At 43.4% G+C, this 19525-nt stretch overlaps 1 protein-coding gene across 1 annotated transcript in view; it reads right to left on the bottom strand. All coding sequences in view use genetic code 11, as the record gives it.

Annotated features, from left to right (window-relative positions):
* Positions 1–19263, bottom strand: part of EGR_07135 (hypothetical protein) — a gene marked incomplete at both ends in the record, with an annotated part of 22419 nt that extends 3156 nt beyond the window's left edge. Inside the window, 17 exons of the mRNA XM_024496384.1 lie at positions 2061–2158; positions 3627–3822; positions 4032–4440; positions 6670–6896; positions 8294–9877; positions 9953–10047; positions 11310–11494; positions 12015–12133; positions 12263–12400; positions 12604–12751; positions 12823–13067; positions 13236–13475; positions 13622–13778; positions 13854–14056; positions 14149–14284; positions 18503–18560; positions 19202–19263. Of these exons, the coding sequence (XP_024349225.1) occupies positions 2061–2158; positions 3627–3822; positions 4032–4440; positions 6670–6896; positions 8294–9877; positions 9953–10047; positions 11310–11494; positions 12015–12133; positions 12263–12400; positions 12604–12751; positions 12823–13067; positions 13236–13475; positions 13622–13778; positions 13854–14056; positions 14149–14284; positions 18503–18560; positions 19202–19263 (4300 nt within the window). The remainder of the gene's footprint in view (positions 1–2060; positions 2159–3626; positions 3823–4031; positions 4441–6669; positions 6897–8293; positions 9878–9952; positions 10048–11309; positions 11495–12014; positions 12134–12262; positions 12401–12603; positions 12752–12822; positions 13068–13235; positions 13476–13621; positions 13779–13853; positions 14057–14148; positions 14285–18502; positions 18561–19201) is intronic.
* Between the last annotated feature and the right edge of the window lie 262 nt (positions 19264–19525).

The following is a 19525-nucleotide window of genomic DNA, read 5'->3' as shown; positions in this document are numbered from 1 at the left end:
CCTCCTGACCGCTTCATCCTTTTTCCCTCCTCATCACTGTGTCATCCAACTTCAACCGCCTGATTTGTTTAAAGGATAGTTGATTGATTAGAAATGACTTCTTGAAGCTTCTGCAGTGGATAGATAGATGGATAGGTGGCTATGCGGATGGACGAATAGTTGATGGACGTATACGGGATAGATGGAAGGATAGATCGAGACAAAACCAGCATAAATCCACAACAGCGTCAGGCTTCTTTAATAATATTCGTGTATTCCAGCAGAGTTACGAGTTCACCAGGTCTGAGGAGCGTTTATCCGGAGCTCCTTCTCCAAAAACCGCAAACGAAGCTCGTTTGATGATCTTTGATCGACCACGATTCATGGCTTTCGTCACCTCATTATTCAGAAGAAGGTTACCCAATTCGCGATGTGATCGAACACTTTCTAGACACCTTTGTCGATTACATCTGGAACCCTCCTAAGTGATACATGAAATGGCATTCTTTGCCTTGGAAACAACGACACCACACCAATTGGATGCATCACTCCACGAATGTGGGAGATTACGGTGGAAGTGCCAGAGGTAACAAACGGAGTGAAAAAAAGAAAACAATCCTTTTTCTCTTCATGAGAACACAGTAGAACGAACAGGCCAACGATCGAGCAAAATCACACACAAATATGCGACTGTGAGGTGGTTCAAAAAGCGGACAAGGAAATTGGACCTCAAATAAGCATGGTTTTGAGACCAAGGTGTGGAGGCAGAAGATGTTGATGAAGTGACTCATTCCAAACTCAAGCAAAACAAAATGAGAAAAAAAATCGCATCATGGAGGTCTCCAATCTACTTGAAGATAATTAGAATTAAGAATTGCGTTTAATGGACAGCTCCATGCCAATAGGATAGATGGGGGTTGTTGAAAAAGACTTTGAGGCTGTGAAAAAGATGAATTATGAGAAGGAAACTTACTTTACTCACATGAGTCAGATGGCGGAGTAGACATCCAGACGTCCCTTCAGTGGTACACAGAGTTTAACCACTTCTGCAACTACCCACCTACCCATCCACGCATTCCTCCACCTATCCAATCCTTCATCAATCTAGCTCACCATCTGACTGGATGATGATCCAGTCAGTGGAGTTGACATTTGCTTACCCAGACTTCCGTCTAACCACCTAACCAATCAGCCCGTTCGGAGAAACTTTAGAAAGAAATTTGTTTTTTTGTGGAGAAAAATTGCAGAATCGCTTGCAGGTGTAAAGACAACAATAAAAAAATTCAAGTTTCCTTTTCTCACGACAACAGGTGTCGACGATATCACTCGAGATGGACTGCAGCAACACCGCGTAAAGTAGTGGTGGGAAAATGTGACACCTGTGGCATGATTCAAGCCGAGACTCAAACACTCCCAAGCCCGGAGCACACGAAAATGAAAATCAAGAAGAAATGCAAGGGCTGTAAAAGATGGATGATAAGAAAAAGAAAAGTTATTCAGTAGATGAAGAGGATTTAAATCCGTTTCCTCAGTCATCCAACGCATAGGTAGGCATGCATCCATCCCCAGAGCTGTCAGGATTGGCAGTACTTGCGTTAAGCGTCATACCATCCATAAATTCCATTTTCATCCCGTATTCATCCTTCCATTCATTCAACTCGTATCCACCCATCCATCAAACCAACAGGCTCCATATCAACCGATTCATTTACCTCTTTGTTTTACTCAGAATAGAACCTATCCACCAAAGGCATTTGAAGGGTAGGGAGAAGTTTGACTGGTCTATAATTATGGGGGTGGAATCAAACAGAAGTCACGGGGAATGGCATCAACCTTTCAACACACTTCAATCATATCCAATCAAATCAGCCTCATTAGTTAAAGGGGAATGATAGGCATTTCACACCAAATCTCGGTAGATCTTCTACCGAATTTGCAAGAAAAAAAAAAGTGGAAAATAATGAGGCGATTTCAAAAGGAGCTAATCAAATGTCGCAAGATGAGGATCTACGCATTTAAAAGCACCTAGGGCAAGTTGAAAAGGTAGATAATGTGGGAAATGTGTTTTCTCGGTAACTTACCAGGATCCATGTTATAAGCCTCTAGTTCACCGTCTTCGTCAGATCCGACTTCCAGCTCAGGCTCCTCCATACCGCTAGCAAGAGATGGTGGCTCCTCTCTGAGACAGAGATAGATGGATAAGTGAAAGTTACTTTTCCGTAAAGATTGATATACAAAAAAGATGAAAAATAGAGCTTGGATCCACTGCAATTCAAAGCAAGGCAAGCTACTGGTCTAGAAGTAAAGTTATGGCAACTAATGGGAGGCTGGAAAGCAATCCTCAGACAATAAAGGGTGAAGAACTCGCCATGATACAGATAGGGGTCAGGTGAACAGACGAGTGAGACAATCAAGATACCCCTTCAAAAACTCTACTTCAATAGGCGGTTCCACAAAGTCGTCTCTATGCACCGTCCTCAATTTTTGAGATCCTTGTTTATTTCAAACTAGTTGAGGAAGGGTAGTTCTAAAAATTTGAGTATCGGCTAGATGGTCAAATTACAAACTTAACGAGATCGTTTAAGACGTAAGAAATCTACCACCTTTTTGCACAAAAAATCAAGGAATTAATTTAAGCCCTTCTAATAGGATTTTGACAAATTCGGGATAGTCTAAAACTCCTGGAAGTTAAGTGACAATAGACGACAGAAAACAACCAATCAGATGACTGGATGTATGTCAGGGGATCCAGACACTGTCTCCTACTACTTATATTTCCATGATATTGTCTCCACCCTCAATCAAAGCCAATTAAGAGGCTAGTAAAGTGTTCTGCAAATCCCTAGACTATCAAAAAGCCGGTCCAGAAATTCTGCCTGGAAAGCTAGTGTGCTAAAGGCGGTGAGGGGAAGAAGCAGAAGACGCTTCAAATTTGTGGGGACTGAAGGAATTGAGAAACGCCTCAACTCCTTGACAAATGCGTCCAAGAGTAAGTTGATCCACGAGGGGGAGGTAATTTTTATTCTCACAAAACCCCAATGCTGGAGGAGAAGCTTTCAGAGTAAAGAAGGGCTTGAAGTAGACTGCAAAATCTAACCTGTAAAGTATTTCTATTTACGGAAAAAGGCATTAAAAAATCCTAATCCATCTTATTCTATGGAAGGAAAAAAGAAGTGGTCTGGAAAAGCCACCCTTCCTTGGTCTACAAATACTAGGGACTACTGAAATGGAGGAGTCTACAAAATCACTTACATGGTGTGGAAACGAACCTTTGTCTTAGTTCTAGTCTTTCTGGAAGGGCGATTTAACAAGACACATAAAACGTGAAAAAATCTTATAAAGGAGACATGCTAGCAAATTTTGAGTAGAATACAAGGAAATCTTGAACAGTTGCCATGATGTTAGGTTGTCTAGCATGTACCAGAGGGTTCAATAGGTCGGAAAGGGAGGAGGGGGAGAAGGATGAAAAGAAAGAGAACAAGAAGAAGGAGAAAGAGGAGGAGGAACAGGACGGGAAGGAGGAGAAAAAGGAGGAGGAAGAGAAGGTAGAGGAGGAGGTGTATTTGAGGCTGCAATTAATGGACGCGACAACTGTTAGACCCCTTCAACAATGCCAAAATGGACATGAAATGCAGAGCCACACTTACGGTCTCTCATAAGTCTGGAAGGTCTCTTTCTCTTTGAGTTCCCGAAGAGGATCATTGCCCAGCTTATACTCCTTCTTGGAGAGTTTGTAAGTCTCACCACGATTGCGAGTACATAACCAGACGCTGATAATGATGACAATAAGGATGAATACGATTGCAATGACTACAGCCGCGATCCATGCGAAATTGGTAGCACCTGAGAGAAAACGAGGGACAAGGTTCAGGAGTGGAGGTTCAGCGGTTCGCCTTTCCAAATAAACTATTTGACTAATCGTTTGTTCCCTCCATCCAGTTAGTCATCCATCTGCATTTCTATCTACCCATCCATCCATCAATCAGGCATTCTACCCATCCTTCCACGCTATCCTACTACACACCTTAGGAAGGAAAACACCCTCCACCTACTTTGTCTTACAACTTCTGAGAACGTCCTACTGACAGTCAACGTATCCTTCAACGCTCCCTCCTCCTCATTGTACGAGTCATAGATTTTCTTCTGGTCATCCATCACCGTTCGTTTCTTCCGCGCTGTAGATCCACTGGAGGATTCTTCCGTATACTTGACAAATTTTGCTCTGGAGTTATTCACAAACAACTGGAATCGACATTCCAGTTGGAGATCTGTCAACGGGCGTGATAGACGAGCTGATAGAACATCCTGCAGAGTCTCCGTAGGTGAAGATGTGGATAAAAGTTGCAGGTTAGGTGATAATGATGAGGAGGAGGCCAATGATGTCGTCAAAGTGGTTAGTGGCAAATCCGACGTTTTTGACAACTCGGAGATGGTCCTGTAAGGTGAGACTCGAAGTGTAGACTAAAACGGAGGAAAGAGAAATATCGCTGAAGTGGGTGGAGTGAGGAAGAGCAGTGAAAGGGTAGTAGAGCACTTTCAATGTGTATTTACGCGTCCATTAATCGCTAATTACTTAATCTTGGGCGTGGTCAAAGCCTGAGCAGACCCGTTAACCAATTAAATCATGACAATAGGGAAAGAGGGTGTTCAGGTGGGGGTAATGCAAAAAAGAAATCAATGACGTTGAGGTAAGCAAGAAATCAAAAATTACAACCTTGATCTTGAATAGGATGAGGTCCAGGCATTCTTAAAATAAAGAATAAATTACAGATTAAACAGAACTTAAAAAGTCCAAAAGGTGGTTTTATATGGGGTTTCTGAGGAAAGAGAAGTAGCTCCTACTGGTCAAATTCAACAAATTTGCAACTCTGCTAGAATACATATCCATCAAAGAAGCTAGTGGTTGTTGTGGCTGTAGGCTGGTTCATTCTCCTTCCATCTACACAGCCATCTATCCATCCATCCTACATCTGTCCTTTTGCTCATCCATCCCTCCATTCATCCTGTATCCATTCGCCTATCTATGTATCTACTACGGCAGTTTCAAGAGATCTCATTTCTTGTCAGTCGACCAATCAAATTAACTACTTGAAGTCGAATGGCACAGTGATGAGGAGGAAAGAAAGATAAAGACGTCAGGAAACCAAATCCCAAACAAACAGCCCTTCCACATGCTCCGAGTGCCGGATCACCTCCCTACATTGCTGGCCTCTTCCACTGCCATTCCACCTGAAGGTAGTTGGAGACGTAAACAGTCTCCCCTTCCATTGTAACGATGGTGCCAAGAGAGGTCTGTGTTCCATCCCTCCAGCTGTAAGACCACAAGGTGCCAACTCATGAGATGGAAAGACGAGAAGGGGAATGCTGGAAGGTGAGGGAGGAAGGAGAGAAGGAAGTGGAGGTGATTGATGGATGTGAAGAGAAGAATTGGAGGGATAGACGAGGATCCGTCAGTAAAATCGAGGGTCGCCTCCACCATGCAGTGAGCACACGTGTAATTGCGTGTGCAGTTGCTTGTGTGTGTGTGTGTGTGTGTATGTGGTTGTGCAACTTTACTGTTCTGAGTCCTCGTTTCTCACCTCTCACTTCTTGCTACCTGTTGCCTGCTACTTGATGCTTGTTGCTTTACGCCTTCTGCTTTCTGCCTCCTCCAACTCTCCTGCCTTCCTGCCTGTGTGTGTGTGTGGTGGCGGTGATGTCGTTCCTGGCATCAGGAGACTTAGAGGCGGTGTTGTCAATGTGGGTGAAGAAGTGAGTGAATGAGTGGGTGGGTGGATGAGTGAGAAACAGAAGCATTGGAGGCCCCGACCAATCGTTTCACCTCTCTCCTACGCCTGGAGTCAAGATCAGATCCCACACCTCCTCCATGAGTCACAAACTTCGCTGAGATCCCTACCTTAAGGTTGGATCTACGAGCTTGATGATTCACGACTCCTGTTACTTACCCCTCTCGTAGTAGATTTTCCCAGAAAGCTCCTTTGCGTTGGCAGAGATTCAAACTGGACTGAGTGATTAGGGCAGCAGCGACGTCAAATGAGACACCGTTGTGGAAGACTCTTTGAAGATGTAGGAGGCCTTTGATGAGATGAGGTAGTCTGCCATTATTTAGCCGCAGCCAATTTTTTCCCCTATTTGCTCCCCACATTTGGGTGTATACTTCATGAGGACTACCTTTTCTGTATTGCGCCACATTCCGTGTAAATCAGTTCCAGCATCCGGAATCAACTTATTCCTCACTTCCTGTTGGTTTGTAACGTGCTACCTGACCTTTATAACGGGGATAACAGCCTAGACCCCGCAGAGGCGATAGTAGTAAAATTTTTTGACCAACCAACTACTTAGTATCTGAGGAAGAATTTCTACTCCGTTCCAGCAGACGACATCAAGACGTGCACAAATATCGTCAGATGCAGTCAAGATGGTGTTGAAATGTTGTGTTGGCTACGATGTCTCTCAAAGTTGTCGGTGAACATCTTCTGTGTAGCGAGTACTAAGAGGGCGCCCTGACTCATCAACAAACAAAGTGCTAAACCAGTTAGAAAACAAAATCCATGGCCTTCCTACACGGAAATGTAGGCAACCTTAGAAATGAACCCTTCCAGACTTGAGAAATCCAAGTTGGAAGCATTTAGATTGATCAAAAGCAGCATACATATTCAAAACAGGCGTCTAACCGACCCAAGAACTCACCGGATTGGCTGAATCGAAGACAAAGTACTTGGCCAGATCTGGATCACCCATAACCATATCCATGGTAAAAGTTCGTGCCAGAACCCATCCTTGGTGTTTCACGATGTTGAGGTTTGCCCACTGTTTCACTATAGCAGCTGCAGGAATGCAGTAAACATCGAAGGGCTCTTCATTACAATCCGAGCTACAGGACATACGTGATGGGGCCACGTCTAACGCTGGTTTGGCTAAGAGAAGGAGCACAGAGAAAAGCTTTCAAACCAATCAAAATCAAAGAGAGAATTAAGTGGTATAGGAGATAATGTTTTACCATCGAACAACTCCAAACATGTTTGCAAGCGTATACTGATGGCTAGCACAATGGAGGGTTCCTTGTAAAGCCTTCAAGCCAATTAAAATCAAGCGAGCCATCAAGATGGACGAATCGTGAACAGTGAATTTCATTCACAGAAAATCATCTTTAAATTCACCACCTATAAATTTTGTTCAATCCATAGATAAGAAGGCAAAATGTTTGTCATAGGACCATCTTAAACGATTTGATTGGTTTTTTTGCCAAAATGACCTTTACAGACTCTTACAGTGGTTATAAAGTCACTTAGTAACTGAGAAAATGGAAAATGTATGAAGCAAAAAAGCGCTTGCAAGTGGGGGAAGAAAGGATCATATTTCGTGGAATTATGTTGCCAATATAGCTGCCAAAGCTACCCAAGAACGTAACTTAAGAGGGGTAAGGCACATTACTTGGAAGTGGAGCCTTCAAAAAGGTTGGCAAAAGGTGCCTCTTCTACGGTAAAATCGACCAAAGGGATATTGTCATGAAATTAGTGATCATTTTTACAGTTAGACGGGTTCTGAGCTGTCTAAACTTGATATTCGTCAGTTTGAGGCTGACAGAAATGTTAGAAGCAGAGGCACAACTCGGGATTCCACCAGAGGGAACAAAAAGATCCAAAGGCATCAAATGGTCTGTGCTTCTGCGGCTTCGATGACAACTCCCCTCTCCCCCCGACCTTGAAGTTCCAGGTCACTTATCCAGAGTGGGTGGTGTCCTTCAAAAGGCCTAACTGATCCGGACAACGTCTGACAGTATGACAATGCCAACGAATGATATGATGAACTTTGGACAATTCCAACTCACCGAGTACCTGACTTGGACCTTTAGAACTAGCCAAATGTGCAGAGAGTAAAACGATCAAAATTTCAGCAAGTCCAAACCTGTGGACAACAAATGACCTCGCAGTTACATCCACTGGTCAGTTTAACCCTACAACATGCGTCACATGACAATGACAAAACGCTGAACGCCTTTCCCAGTAGACGCTTTAAATTGGCAATTGGAAAATCTTCTTCTTCCGTTTCTTTAAAAAAGCAGAATGCTCCTCCCTTAGCGATGAGATGGAAGGACAAAGCTGAGTATGAAGTATTTTTGGAGTTGAATACTCTAAAGCACCTCCTGGCACGTCAAAGCCGCCAGACCATTCAACCTAGGGGGAATGTGAGTCAAGACCCGAACTTACACACAACCTGTCGAGTCGAGGAGAAATAACTAAACATTTATGCGTGGATTATACACTCTCTTCTCCCACTCCTGCCTCCACTTTCAGTTTAGAGGAGAACTTACGCACAACTCGTAGAGTACCCGCCACTAATGCCTGTCCGTACGCATTGATAGCCTTCACTGAGAGGCGGAAATTTTGCCCCGCTGTTAGACCCTTCACCTCCACTGCCACACCCATGACCGATTGGCTGCGTACACCAAATTGTCTGAAGTCAATGTCCAATTGCGCGATTGGTTGATTCTGCAACTGGAGTGAGGAGCTGAGCACTTTCCTCAACTGCTCTGCGCTTACTGCCTCAAATCCATTTATGCCCACACGGAATTCTACGGCATCACCTTCCCTAGCGTTTAGGAAGCAACTGAATCGCTTTGAGGTGCCCTCTAACGCGTAGAACAAATCATCAATACAGTTGATGTCCTTAAAGGTCGGAGGGCCCACTACAGAGACAGTAAAGGCAAATTTCAGACGTTGAGCACCTCCCTCCATCACACGAAGCTCGTAGATGCCCGCAAAGCTGCGTTCAACTTTGTTCGGAAGGCGGAAGGATGTAGCTGTCGCCTCTGGATCAATCAATCTTACATCATCTTTAAACCATTCAGCTCTTAGAGCGGATGTTGCAGACTGAGGAACGCGATAAAAGGCGAGAAGTTTAAAATCTGATAGCAGAGTTCCTTCAACAAATTGGTAGTTTGCTTCCTGCGGCGAGATGGCTTCAAAACCGCCCATATGTTTCGGAGGAGCATTAGGATTCAGAGTGAAGCCTTTTGTGATTCTAGGCGTCGTTTGTGGAAGGAAATCCGCCGCAAAAACGCGTATGGGTTCGGATGCTGAGCCACGTTTCAGGCAAACAAAAGCAATGTTTGGATTTTTGGCCAATAATGCGTCGGAGAGAAGAAAAAGCGTCCCATCCATAGTTGTGACGCTGTCTCCTAAGCCCAAGCTTTCATGATCTTTTGCGCAACCGACGGGGGTTGTAAAATCACCGACTTTACAATAAGCCCATTGAAATGGAGAGAGATATTGCTGCCAAACTGCGGCCATCCAAGAGGGCCAGTGACGGATCTTTCCAGCATAGTCACCACAAGAGAATTTGAGAGGGAAATCCCGTGGGGAAATTTCTGCGATTTGGACCTTCTCAACGGTATTTGATTTGGTGACACCAAGTTGAGTGGCATAGAATATCGCATCACGAAGATCAATAATGTTGGACTGAATAGTGGCTTCTGAGTCCTGAACTTCACAGTAAAGGTGTTCATTGTAGGGAAAACTTTGTTCACGGATAGGGCTAAATTCAAGAGAGAAATTAGCTCCACGATATCGGTCGAAAGTATAGTTAAAGTATATTTTGTTGCAAGTAATTTTGCCGGTATTTGGTTTACCACTAAGACGGTGACAAGCGAATTTTTGGTCTGGAGGGCTGCAACAGAGTTTAACTTCGGTCAATGGACTGGAGCGCCGTGAAACCTCACAGGAAAAGCGAACGACATGTGTAACAAGGCTTGAGGAGCCGAGGAAATAAACACTTCGGGTGATTCTGGAGGTGGCGTCGATCAGAACGTCCGGACTGTTGTCCGTGAGGTAGACATTTTCTTCATTACTAGCGCCACCCACTGGTATAAACTCCAGAAGTTCATATTCGAGCTGAGCTATAGAGAACCAGACAGGAGCATTATGGGTAATGGTTAGTACAAAGCAATAAACAAGCAGATAGCGGAACGTACCATATGCATAAAGGGAAAGAAGAAAGCAGAAAGCTAGTATTTTAAAAAGCCACATAACCGCACGAGACGAGCACAAATCGCGCGAGCGAAACAAACTAGAATCGAACGTTAAGGTGTGACCTAAAAAGACTCTAGTGGAACAGTAAAACAAATTTGCAGCTAACCTAATTATTTGTCTTTAGACATTTATTGCAGCAAAGTAATAAAAACAGAATAATTAAGCACGTAAGAGCAAATCTTTTGCAGTAGTGTGTGCGACATTTACTTGCAGTACTAGGCATCAAATATGATCAACTGAAATGAGGCCTATGTAATAATAAATAATTTTCGCAAGTCTTTTCCACTTTAGGCTTAAAGTGTAGAGTTTGTTGAGGCATTTAATCTGATGCATGACCTGTCTAAATATCGATGTTTTGCAGAAGCATTTAATAGTTTATTAGTTTTAGAATGAAAACAATGTGAATTAATATCTGATGCATTTATAATTGCGCTGAAAATACTTAAAAACTAATGTGGCAATTAAGACTGGGCACAGGAAAATTAAAAATGATAATAGATGTATATGTTTACCTGTCGCAGATTTCTTATTTAACTAAGCATAGATTTTCATCTGCCTGGAAAATTTCTTTAGGACCAATATTTTATTTTCCAGAGCTTCACCTATCCGAGTCCTATTGTTTTGCATTTCAAAACCCCAATGGGTTACCCACTCCACAATCAGCAAATTGGATTGCTTTGTCAAAAAACGACCGTGAAACAGGGGTTTTATGCAAGAGATAAGGCGATTAATGAAAGAGCTTTAGTGACATCTGTTAAGATTTGCCTCGTTGATTCTTATTTCCAAACAGCAGTGGAGAGCTAAACCGAAACGCTTGGATTGTTTTACCAAAATACGAGAACTGCCATCCGTAACGATCCAATTCCGACTCCTAAACTATGATACTTGACAAAAACAACTGCCTAAAATCACATTCCTGCTCTTCATTAAGTACACCCCAAAGAGCCATCTCGGGGGTCCACATGTGGTTGATAAGCTGAAGTTAAAGGCTGACTCAAATGACTGAAAAAATGTGTTCTCCGACCGACTAAACCCATCGAAAAACCTCTTGGACCAAAATAAAGTAAGTGCCACTGAGGGTTCGAGAGTAGTAATAAAATTTGTTCCGTGTGGTAATTAAGTACATTTAATGCATACGTATTTACGTCCTGGAGGGGGGAGTGAACATGAATATTGCACTGAATCGGACACACATAAATTATGAACTGACAGAGAGTATAAAACCAGACGAAAAGAAGACAAGGGCGCAGAAATTAAAGACAAAAAGAAGGAGATGAAGCGGGGAGTCAAAGTTGGTACTTTACAACGTCAGGTAGGGGACGAGACGTGCGACGCTGCTCCGGATGCTGGGTGGGCGGGGACTGAGGGGGTGAGCGTGCGGGCTCCGTTTCCATAGATCGCTCCATCAACGGTGTCATGTTTTGACTCTTGCGCACCTTCGCCTTAATTGGCACTGCTCGTCCCTCCGCTTTCCGTAGTTTCGTCTAACATGTTAAAAGCATGATGCTACTAATTAATTTTTTAGTAGGGCACGGTTTAAACGAAAAAATAACCATCGGTGATAGCGAACGAAAAATATAATCAACCTTTAATATTTCTCATGTCAATAGCCTTTAGGGTGCTTTCAAACTGGATGCCGAATTCGCTATTCACGCTTTGGTTTGGTGACAAGCAACACTTGACAAAATGTCGCAGGGAGGGAATACGGAAGACGAGGCTGGGACAGCATTTTCCCCTCTTTCATCGTAAAGGCTACACCTCAAATAACAGTTTCATCTTTTTTGAGCTAGCTGGTTATAATTCCTTTTCAAAGTGTTTCATCACCATTATCAATCATGTCAATAGCGCAGAAAGCTGTCCCCAATTATCTCAATCAATGTCAACGCCGACTTCTTGACTACCCTTGGGAGGAGAAACGCCTCCTCCTGAACATGATAGAGGATCTGCCAATAGAACTAACCAAAAAGACGGCATTTCACTAGAATAACTGAAAGAATTGCTTACAGAAGTTTTATGAGAAGTTGACGGCTGCATCACTTCACTACAGTTCACATTGACTTGCCCAGTTTCCTTCGTCTCGCCTTCCTCTGCTATTTCCGGCGGTGTCACAGAACTGGACAGATCTGCTAAATTAACCAGGGAATAATTTGTAAAACAAAGTTGAGAACCATTTCACCAATGCAACGCCTAAGCACAACAGCAACCTACTGAAATACAATTAAGCAGGTAACTGGCACTTCAGGGTCACTCACTTTCGCTGTCGACGTAACGAAAGTCCTGCATTTCGAGGAGGATACGAGAGACATTGGGGTTACGAATTGGTGGCGGTGTTTGTGTTGATGGTGGGTTTTCTGAGGGTTCAGCGTAGATCTCCTCCTTCCTCGAGCGATCTGAGAAAAAACGTTGAACACTCAACAAAAAGCAAGCATACAAGAGCTGATCGGCTCGTCTAAGGTTACGAAAAATGAAGAGATGGGATCGCACATTCCTTCCATGTAGCTGCAAAGAGGATGAGAGGCGGTGCTAAGGATTTGAGCCATCAGGAAATACGAATAAAACACCAATGTCAGGCAGCTTTTGCAGCACTCTCTACCTGGAATTTCCACATAAGCATCGCTGCCGACATCCGTTGTCAGCTCCACGACGACATGAGAGTCATAGGAGGAACGCGGGGCTGCCTCTTGGCTCGCATCCCCTTCTCCGGGGTACCAGTAGACCCCCTCGTAGTCTGCCTCCGGCGGCTGCTGTACAAGAGGGACGGGATGAAAAAACCTCGCTACGGAAACAATGAGCTAAGGAGATGTGATTTTACAGCTTCAGTAGGAGGCCGCCGATTATCCGACAGGAAAGTTGGCAATGCGTTGCGAGCTCGCAGGCTTGCGATGGATTCACGCACGGTGATGTTACGATAGTGGCCGCTTTTGCCGCTACCATAAGTGCTACCCCCATAATCACCACTGACGCGGGGCACAATTGGTGCTTCTATGACACCAGTATTGGTGGCAACGGATGAAAGAACAGGAGCTGTAGATCGACGATTGTCAGATGAATTGTCAACTATGCGAACAAGGCACAAGGTGAAATGACATTTACATAAAACTTGTATAAAGGAGAGGAAAACATTTCAAGAAGTGCGAGCAGCATAATCGCATGCTATATTTATGAAGCATTTAAAGGGGAGTTTCGGCAGCAGTCGGTACTGGAAAGTGGATGCAGTTGACTCACTCCTCGATTGTTGTTGCGGCTGATTATTTTGACGCCGTCTCAATCCGGATTGAAGCATCTCAAACAAGTGTAAACCATTGAAACTGGTTGCACTGCGAGGTCTTCGTGATAGCTCGTTGCTGTGGTTATTATTGCTACTGTCAGTGCAGCAATCGGCACTCTGATTGGTGGCAGGTCGATGGAAGTTGAGGAGGTGCTCCACCTCGGAGAGCCGGTAGGCTCGTGAGGGGACAGGAGGACCTGCGTGAGAAAACACTAAGTAAAAACCCATTATTCCGCATGGAGAACGAAAGGCTATCCAACATCCTACCCTGAAAGTAAATGCAAAAAAATGAGGAATGAAATCCTGGATTTCTACTCAAGTGCAAATAAGTAGTACATCCTACCAGGAGCAACTTCATGATTCCCCTGACTCCTCACCGCCCTCCGATACCCACCCAGCACTCCGTTGCTCCCTTGACAACCAGGAACAGCATAAACAATATTCGATCGCATACGAACAGGGTTGGGGGCTTGGGGATTCCGAACTTGGGCGTAAACCGCCTAAAATTTAAGTGAGCAACAAGTTAGAACTTACAAGTTGTGCGCACAAAAGATTTTACAGACGAGCCAACTGACCGGAGATTGACTTGGCGCGACTGCGGGCGCTTCCTGATAGAAAGGACTCGATCGGTTGGGGTCATGGAGAATTGACGAGTAGTAGGGAAGGGCTAAAGAACCTCCTGAACCCTCACTATCCACACCATTCCAGAAATCCGCCCTCTTAGTTGTTGGCACCACAACTGAATTGGCGGCTACGGCGACTGCGGTTGAGGTTACAACTGAAGAGATACAAAGTAATGATACTGTGTTCAGGCTCGGTGATGATGGTGATGGTGAAAACCAGAGCAATGCAGTAAGCGATGCAACGCACCTTCAGATCGAGTTCTGGGAGTGGCCGAAACACCAGGCAAACCAACGCTAGCGTAGAGGGGATCTGATTCCGACGGTTCGCAGAAGGAGTATGGACGATTCCCATCAATTATATCGACATTTCTACTCTCTACAATCTAAAGGGGGGGGGGGGAACATTCCACGTGATCAGATCATTTGAGGACATGGAAATATCCCCTCGAAATTTAATTCACGAGAGGGAAATAAGCCTATCAAAAAGCGCGAGCCGAATTTCACTACTTGTGGTTTGTAAGTGGTAGCCCCCTTCTATGAGATGAGTAAAAAAATATTGTCACGAGGACGTGATTCTAAACTTATATGTTTTACGAAAACGAGTTTAACAAGGGTTGCAAGGTTGCACAAACTGCTCGTCAACTTTGTCATTTGATATTTGAAAAAGACGTGTTACGCGACAGCAGGACTAGACAGGGGAGCAGGTAGGGGGTAACCCGGCACCCCATGCCACTACAAAACAGCTGTGAGATTTGCCCTTCAGGAGGAGAAGCACTACTGTCTCATCGCCAGCGTCTGTAATCCCATCATACAACATACCAAGTAATTAACAGTTTTTCTTGGCATTAGACAATCATGTGGGAAAGCTCGCAAGGACCTGAGACATCCATGAAGGTCATAGCTCCTAGGCACAATCCTTCCAAAGGGGAAATCACCTTACTCCATAAATGAGACGCCTCCTCAGTTAACAAGTCCCATGGAATCATCGAATTCCATGGACGGTGATGCTGCATTTAGGGGGACAGAATTTGCTACCCTCCACTGCTAGGTGGCATCCCAGCCAAATAAAGAGGAGCTTTTAGACCTTGGCTTGAAGTGAGCCATTCTTCACACTCTCGATGAGAATGCAACCGCTTTTGAAAGCCACTCTCTACCAACGAGAACTACTTCATACCATCAAAATCTGTAAAGTATTCCATGGCGTGGATAAAACCGACACTCTGACGGCTAGATGGAGCTCCATCCACCATTAATGGAATTTCTGGGACTCGCGCGGCCGCTCAAAACCTCCTCAAATGTCCTGAGAAAAGGAAAAAAGGTGGAAAAAATACTCAAGCTTTTATGCGATTGGTTTACCTCAAGGCTAAAGTAGACCTGCTTAGGTCCAACGAGGAGAGGCGAAAAGGCAATTGAACAAAATTTTCCTCATTTGTGTCAATCCTCCCGCCCCTTCTTTTCTGCCTCAAGTGACATTTGTGGGGTGATAAATCATAATTACTACCACCACTGCCTCAACCAACGTCGTCATTAGTACTGACACAAGAGGCAAAAAGAGGAAAGACGAGAAGAAACAGTATTTGGCACAGTTATTTGAAGTTGGCACGCTTTGGACGCATGCCAAGTAAACCGCCAAGCCAATGTGGTAGATTTTTGGCTTCAGATCATTAAAACTGACAATTTCAGGAATGTAGAAAAGAACGCCCCATAGGTCATAAAAAGGAGTCCCAGTGGGTTGCAAATACACCTTCACAAACTGCGAGCACCCATTTCGATGGGCAATGATATTGGGACAATACAGTCCTCTTTGGTCCTCCCAAGTGACCACCATCTCTTTGTTCGTATCGGCAATGCTGGGTTACCAACTACTTTGCCATACCAAAAAGGTCCAAAATATTCGGATCTTCAACAGAATAATTAGAAAAGCGTAACGGCTCAAAAAGTGCCATCTCCTACTCACCGGATCGAAAGCAGACAAACTGACTAGAATCCTCGGAGTTAACAAGGGCCTGAGATTGTTGGTGATCTAGAGCGAGAAGCCTCATAATTTATAGATTACTATTTTAAGGATACGGTTACAAAAATCTACCGACAATAAGAACTTAACGCAAACGACAGGTCATTACAGAGACAAGGAAGGAAGCCTCGTGCATTCGCGGTTGATAATTAGTATATTTTGGAGAGTGGGCGCGAATGTCATGATTTCTTAGCTGTGGTAGTTAAACCTCTTCCCAAGATTGAATGAACTTGCAGCAGTACCGATTAGATTTGTGGAAAACTTCTTCAAGTATCTTGTTCATTGAAGCAATCACCACCACAAGCCCGGGAATTCTACTCTACTGAATGGGTTTGTCTCCCAAATATAGCAACCTAACACCACCCTAGCCACCCCTCTTTCCCAATCGTCACCTAAAGGTACGTGAATCAGAAGGACAGAGGGGAAGAGGAAGCCGTACCACCTAAAGTGTGCATCGTTTCACAAGAGAACCTTTCAACATAATGCCTTGTAAGAAGACTAGTCCTGTTCGCGTACACCTTCATGTTGTAGCCGTGTGTAACAAAAGGGTGGATATCTCTGGCAACAATTACTGTTTGGACTTCAACGAGTCCAAACAGCTAAGGATTTCGTCTATAATTCACCACACAGCCATAAAGTAGGAGGGAATGGTGTGGGGACGATTTACAGATAACCAATGAAAGGCTTGTTGGCTTACCGAACGGCGGAAATAAAAAGGCCATTTCGTACCAAAAATCATCTAGATGATCAAAGTTGCTTTTATAGCGTGCAGTGAAAAACAACAAACTAGATGTCTTTGAAACGTTACCGCCTTCGCCTACTTTTTTATGTATAGTATGTAGGTGAAACCCATACGCCCAACAGCTACCACTATTTTCCATTTCGAATTGAAGTCCTTCATCACTCACATAAAGACAACTCAAAGTCCTTTTTTGACAAGTCAATCCCGAATTATTTTGACTATTTGCAACAGGACAGGCAATCGTCCTGAACTTTATCCTTAATATGTTCTTGAGGTAAACGTTATTCTGACGGCGCATAGTTTACACTCTCCAAACGATAGACAACCAGTTTGACAAGTAGCACCTACAGCTTCGGAGCCGTGTTAAGCAGGATTTGTAAAGCAGACAAGCGCAAAACACATCCAGTACATTCAACCGACGCCTGATGGTACGAGAGGGAAGTTGTGGGGAGTACAACAATGTTTACCGTACTGTGCCGATGAAATACTGATGCGTGCTTTACAATGCACGCATTTTGCAGGTGCTTACAGATTACAAGAGGTCATTGCGACCAGCCGTACCGAAAACGGCACTAACTATTCAGGTCATTTAGTTCAGTTCAATAAATAAATTCAAGAGTTGCCGAACCTGTGGAAGGCTTGCTCAGCATTCACTAAGTCCAGGATTTCAAAAGTCGGAATTTCGCCTCAAAAACAGTAATTCCGCATTTTCATAGACGCGTCCACCACCTACCACACCAGTTCTATGGAAACCGGGAAGTAAAAAGGATCCAAATATCTGGACGTTGGAGAGTGACTTACTTCCCCTTTGATAGTGTAAATCTCCGATTGTTTTGCTGTAATTTGACCTGCTTAATCAAGGATGCTATTTACTGACGAAAAAGATCATTCCACTTCCAAAGAAGAATCGACGTCTAACATCTTTAGGCTACAAAGTTATTGCAATGTTAGCGGATATTCTGGACAGTTTTTAGCTCCTGGCCATTCTGTATTGCTTGGATGGTGTAAATCTAATTATTAGAGCATAGTAATCATTCATGGAATGGGACGACCCCAGTCCTGGAAGATATTCAACGACTAAAGCTTAGAAACAAACGGAATGCCTCGTGAGATAAGATTTCAAGCATTGCCAATAAGTAGGCAGTGAAAACGACTCCAGAATAGGAATTGCTAAGTAAATCGAAGTAACTGCACACAGAGGGTAGCCAGGTGAACTGCCCGTTCTGATGAGTGTGCCCAGCATTAGCAATGTCAAAATCATCCAAACAGGGTCAAACATTCTCAACTTACAATCTAAAGCCAAAGTGACAAAACACCATTTTCGACAAGTGCAATATATTTGAAGAAATAGGGCAAAAACTCCCAAGTGGTAGACTTAGGAACGGATGATCGCACATTAGACCTTCTCAGATAAAAGACCGTTGCTTCAAAAAACAATCTACAAACGTATTCAATGGATTTTTTTACAAAAGTTCACGTGATAAAGTGCCCAACCAGAAAATAATTTGATGCTCAAAAACAAGTAGTATGTCTTAATGGATTTCATGAGAGGCTTTTGGTTGCAATAGCCAAATGTTTACTAAAATGGTTCCAAAAATGAACTACATGAATGTCATGAATTCAAATCCAAACAAAAAGACGAGAGCTGGAGAAAAAACACACTTTTATGTGTTTAGTTAAAAGCAATATAATAAGCCCTAACCAATCGACACGAAGTGAATTCTTGTGGCAAAATGAGTATCAAGCACTGAGAAAATTTAGAAAAAAGTGTTGCGAAAAGGTGCATGTACTGAAAATGATATAAAGGCCAATAACAAAAATTCAGGCTGAAAAAAGGAGACTTACATTGGAAGCAAGGGCCGTGGCTACCGGAACAGGTGGCAATTCACAGTTTCGTTTACCTCTGAAGGGTGAGAAAAAAAATGTTTATTTGTTTGAGGGAGGGTCGGAAGTAAAGTATCCAAAGCAAACATAGTTTCACATGCAGGCAGTCAATTAAGCCAATCGGCCTCAGTACTTGCAAATATTCAGTGAAATTGGCAAATAAGCATCAACGAATTACACCAACATAGAAATAAACGAAGAAAGTATACCCGAGAGTAAAACAATTGCGACTGCCGTTCAAGTTCGAATTTACGGAGTTTGTTGTACTAGGAGGTTTACGAATCGTATTTTTCTCTTCAACGGACTGTAAAATAAATAGGGTATCATAAGTTACTGTGAACAAAAGTGCTTAAGAAGGATAAATAACAACCGAAAAAGTCAGCTCACATTACTGCACAACTCTGTCTTCTTTCGTTTCTTAAAACAGGATAGTAAAGAAGAGGATTTGCCGCTACAGAGAACCAGGTTTAATCCATAGTCAACCTTACTTATCGTTTCTGCAAAAACTGAACATCAGGAAAACACCAAGCACTACTGATGGAGGTAGTTGTTTATGGGTTAGAGATCTTAGGGGCTTGAAAGTTTGCATGCTACAGCAATTCTAAGTTAGAATTGCTTTAATCCACGTCATTCGTGGCAGAACCCCCACAGGCGCAATACGTGCCGATCGACACCACCGTCATACACAAACTCAACTCGATGGCCTCACTTCTCAAGGTCATATAAAACCATTTAAAATTTAACTCATCTGCTATTGTTTTAAAATTCTCTGCACCAATGCTACAGACTTCAAAAGCTTATTTTTTAATGTAAAAGACAACGTGACTGTAAATTTTGCGAAATTTACTTTAGATTAAAATGCTCCGAAACCTTATGCCTACGTGCCCTCCTTAAAGTCGACGTTCATCGAACAGTTGCAAAATGCTTTCGTTTGCTCTTTAAACTGGTCATCACTGAGCAGGTTTGCATGTTTTAGGTGCCACT

The sequence above is a fragment of the Echinococcus granulosus genome (genome assembly GCF_000524195.1).
Source record: "Echinococcus granulosus chromosome Unknown EG_S00070, whole genome shotgun sequence".
NCBI classification, from domain to species: Eukaryota; Metazoa; Platyhelminthes; class Cestoda; order Cyclophyllidea; family Taeniidae; genus Echinococcus; species Echinococcus granulosus.
The sequence above is the reverse complement of the archived record's forward strand: the minus strand, read 5'-3'. Positions and strand labels throughout refer to the sequence as shown.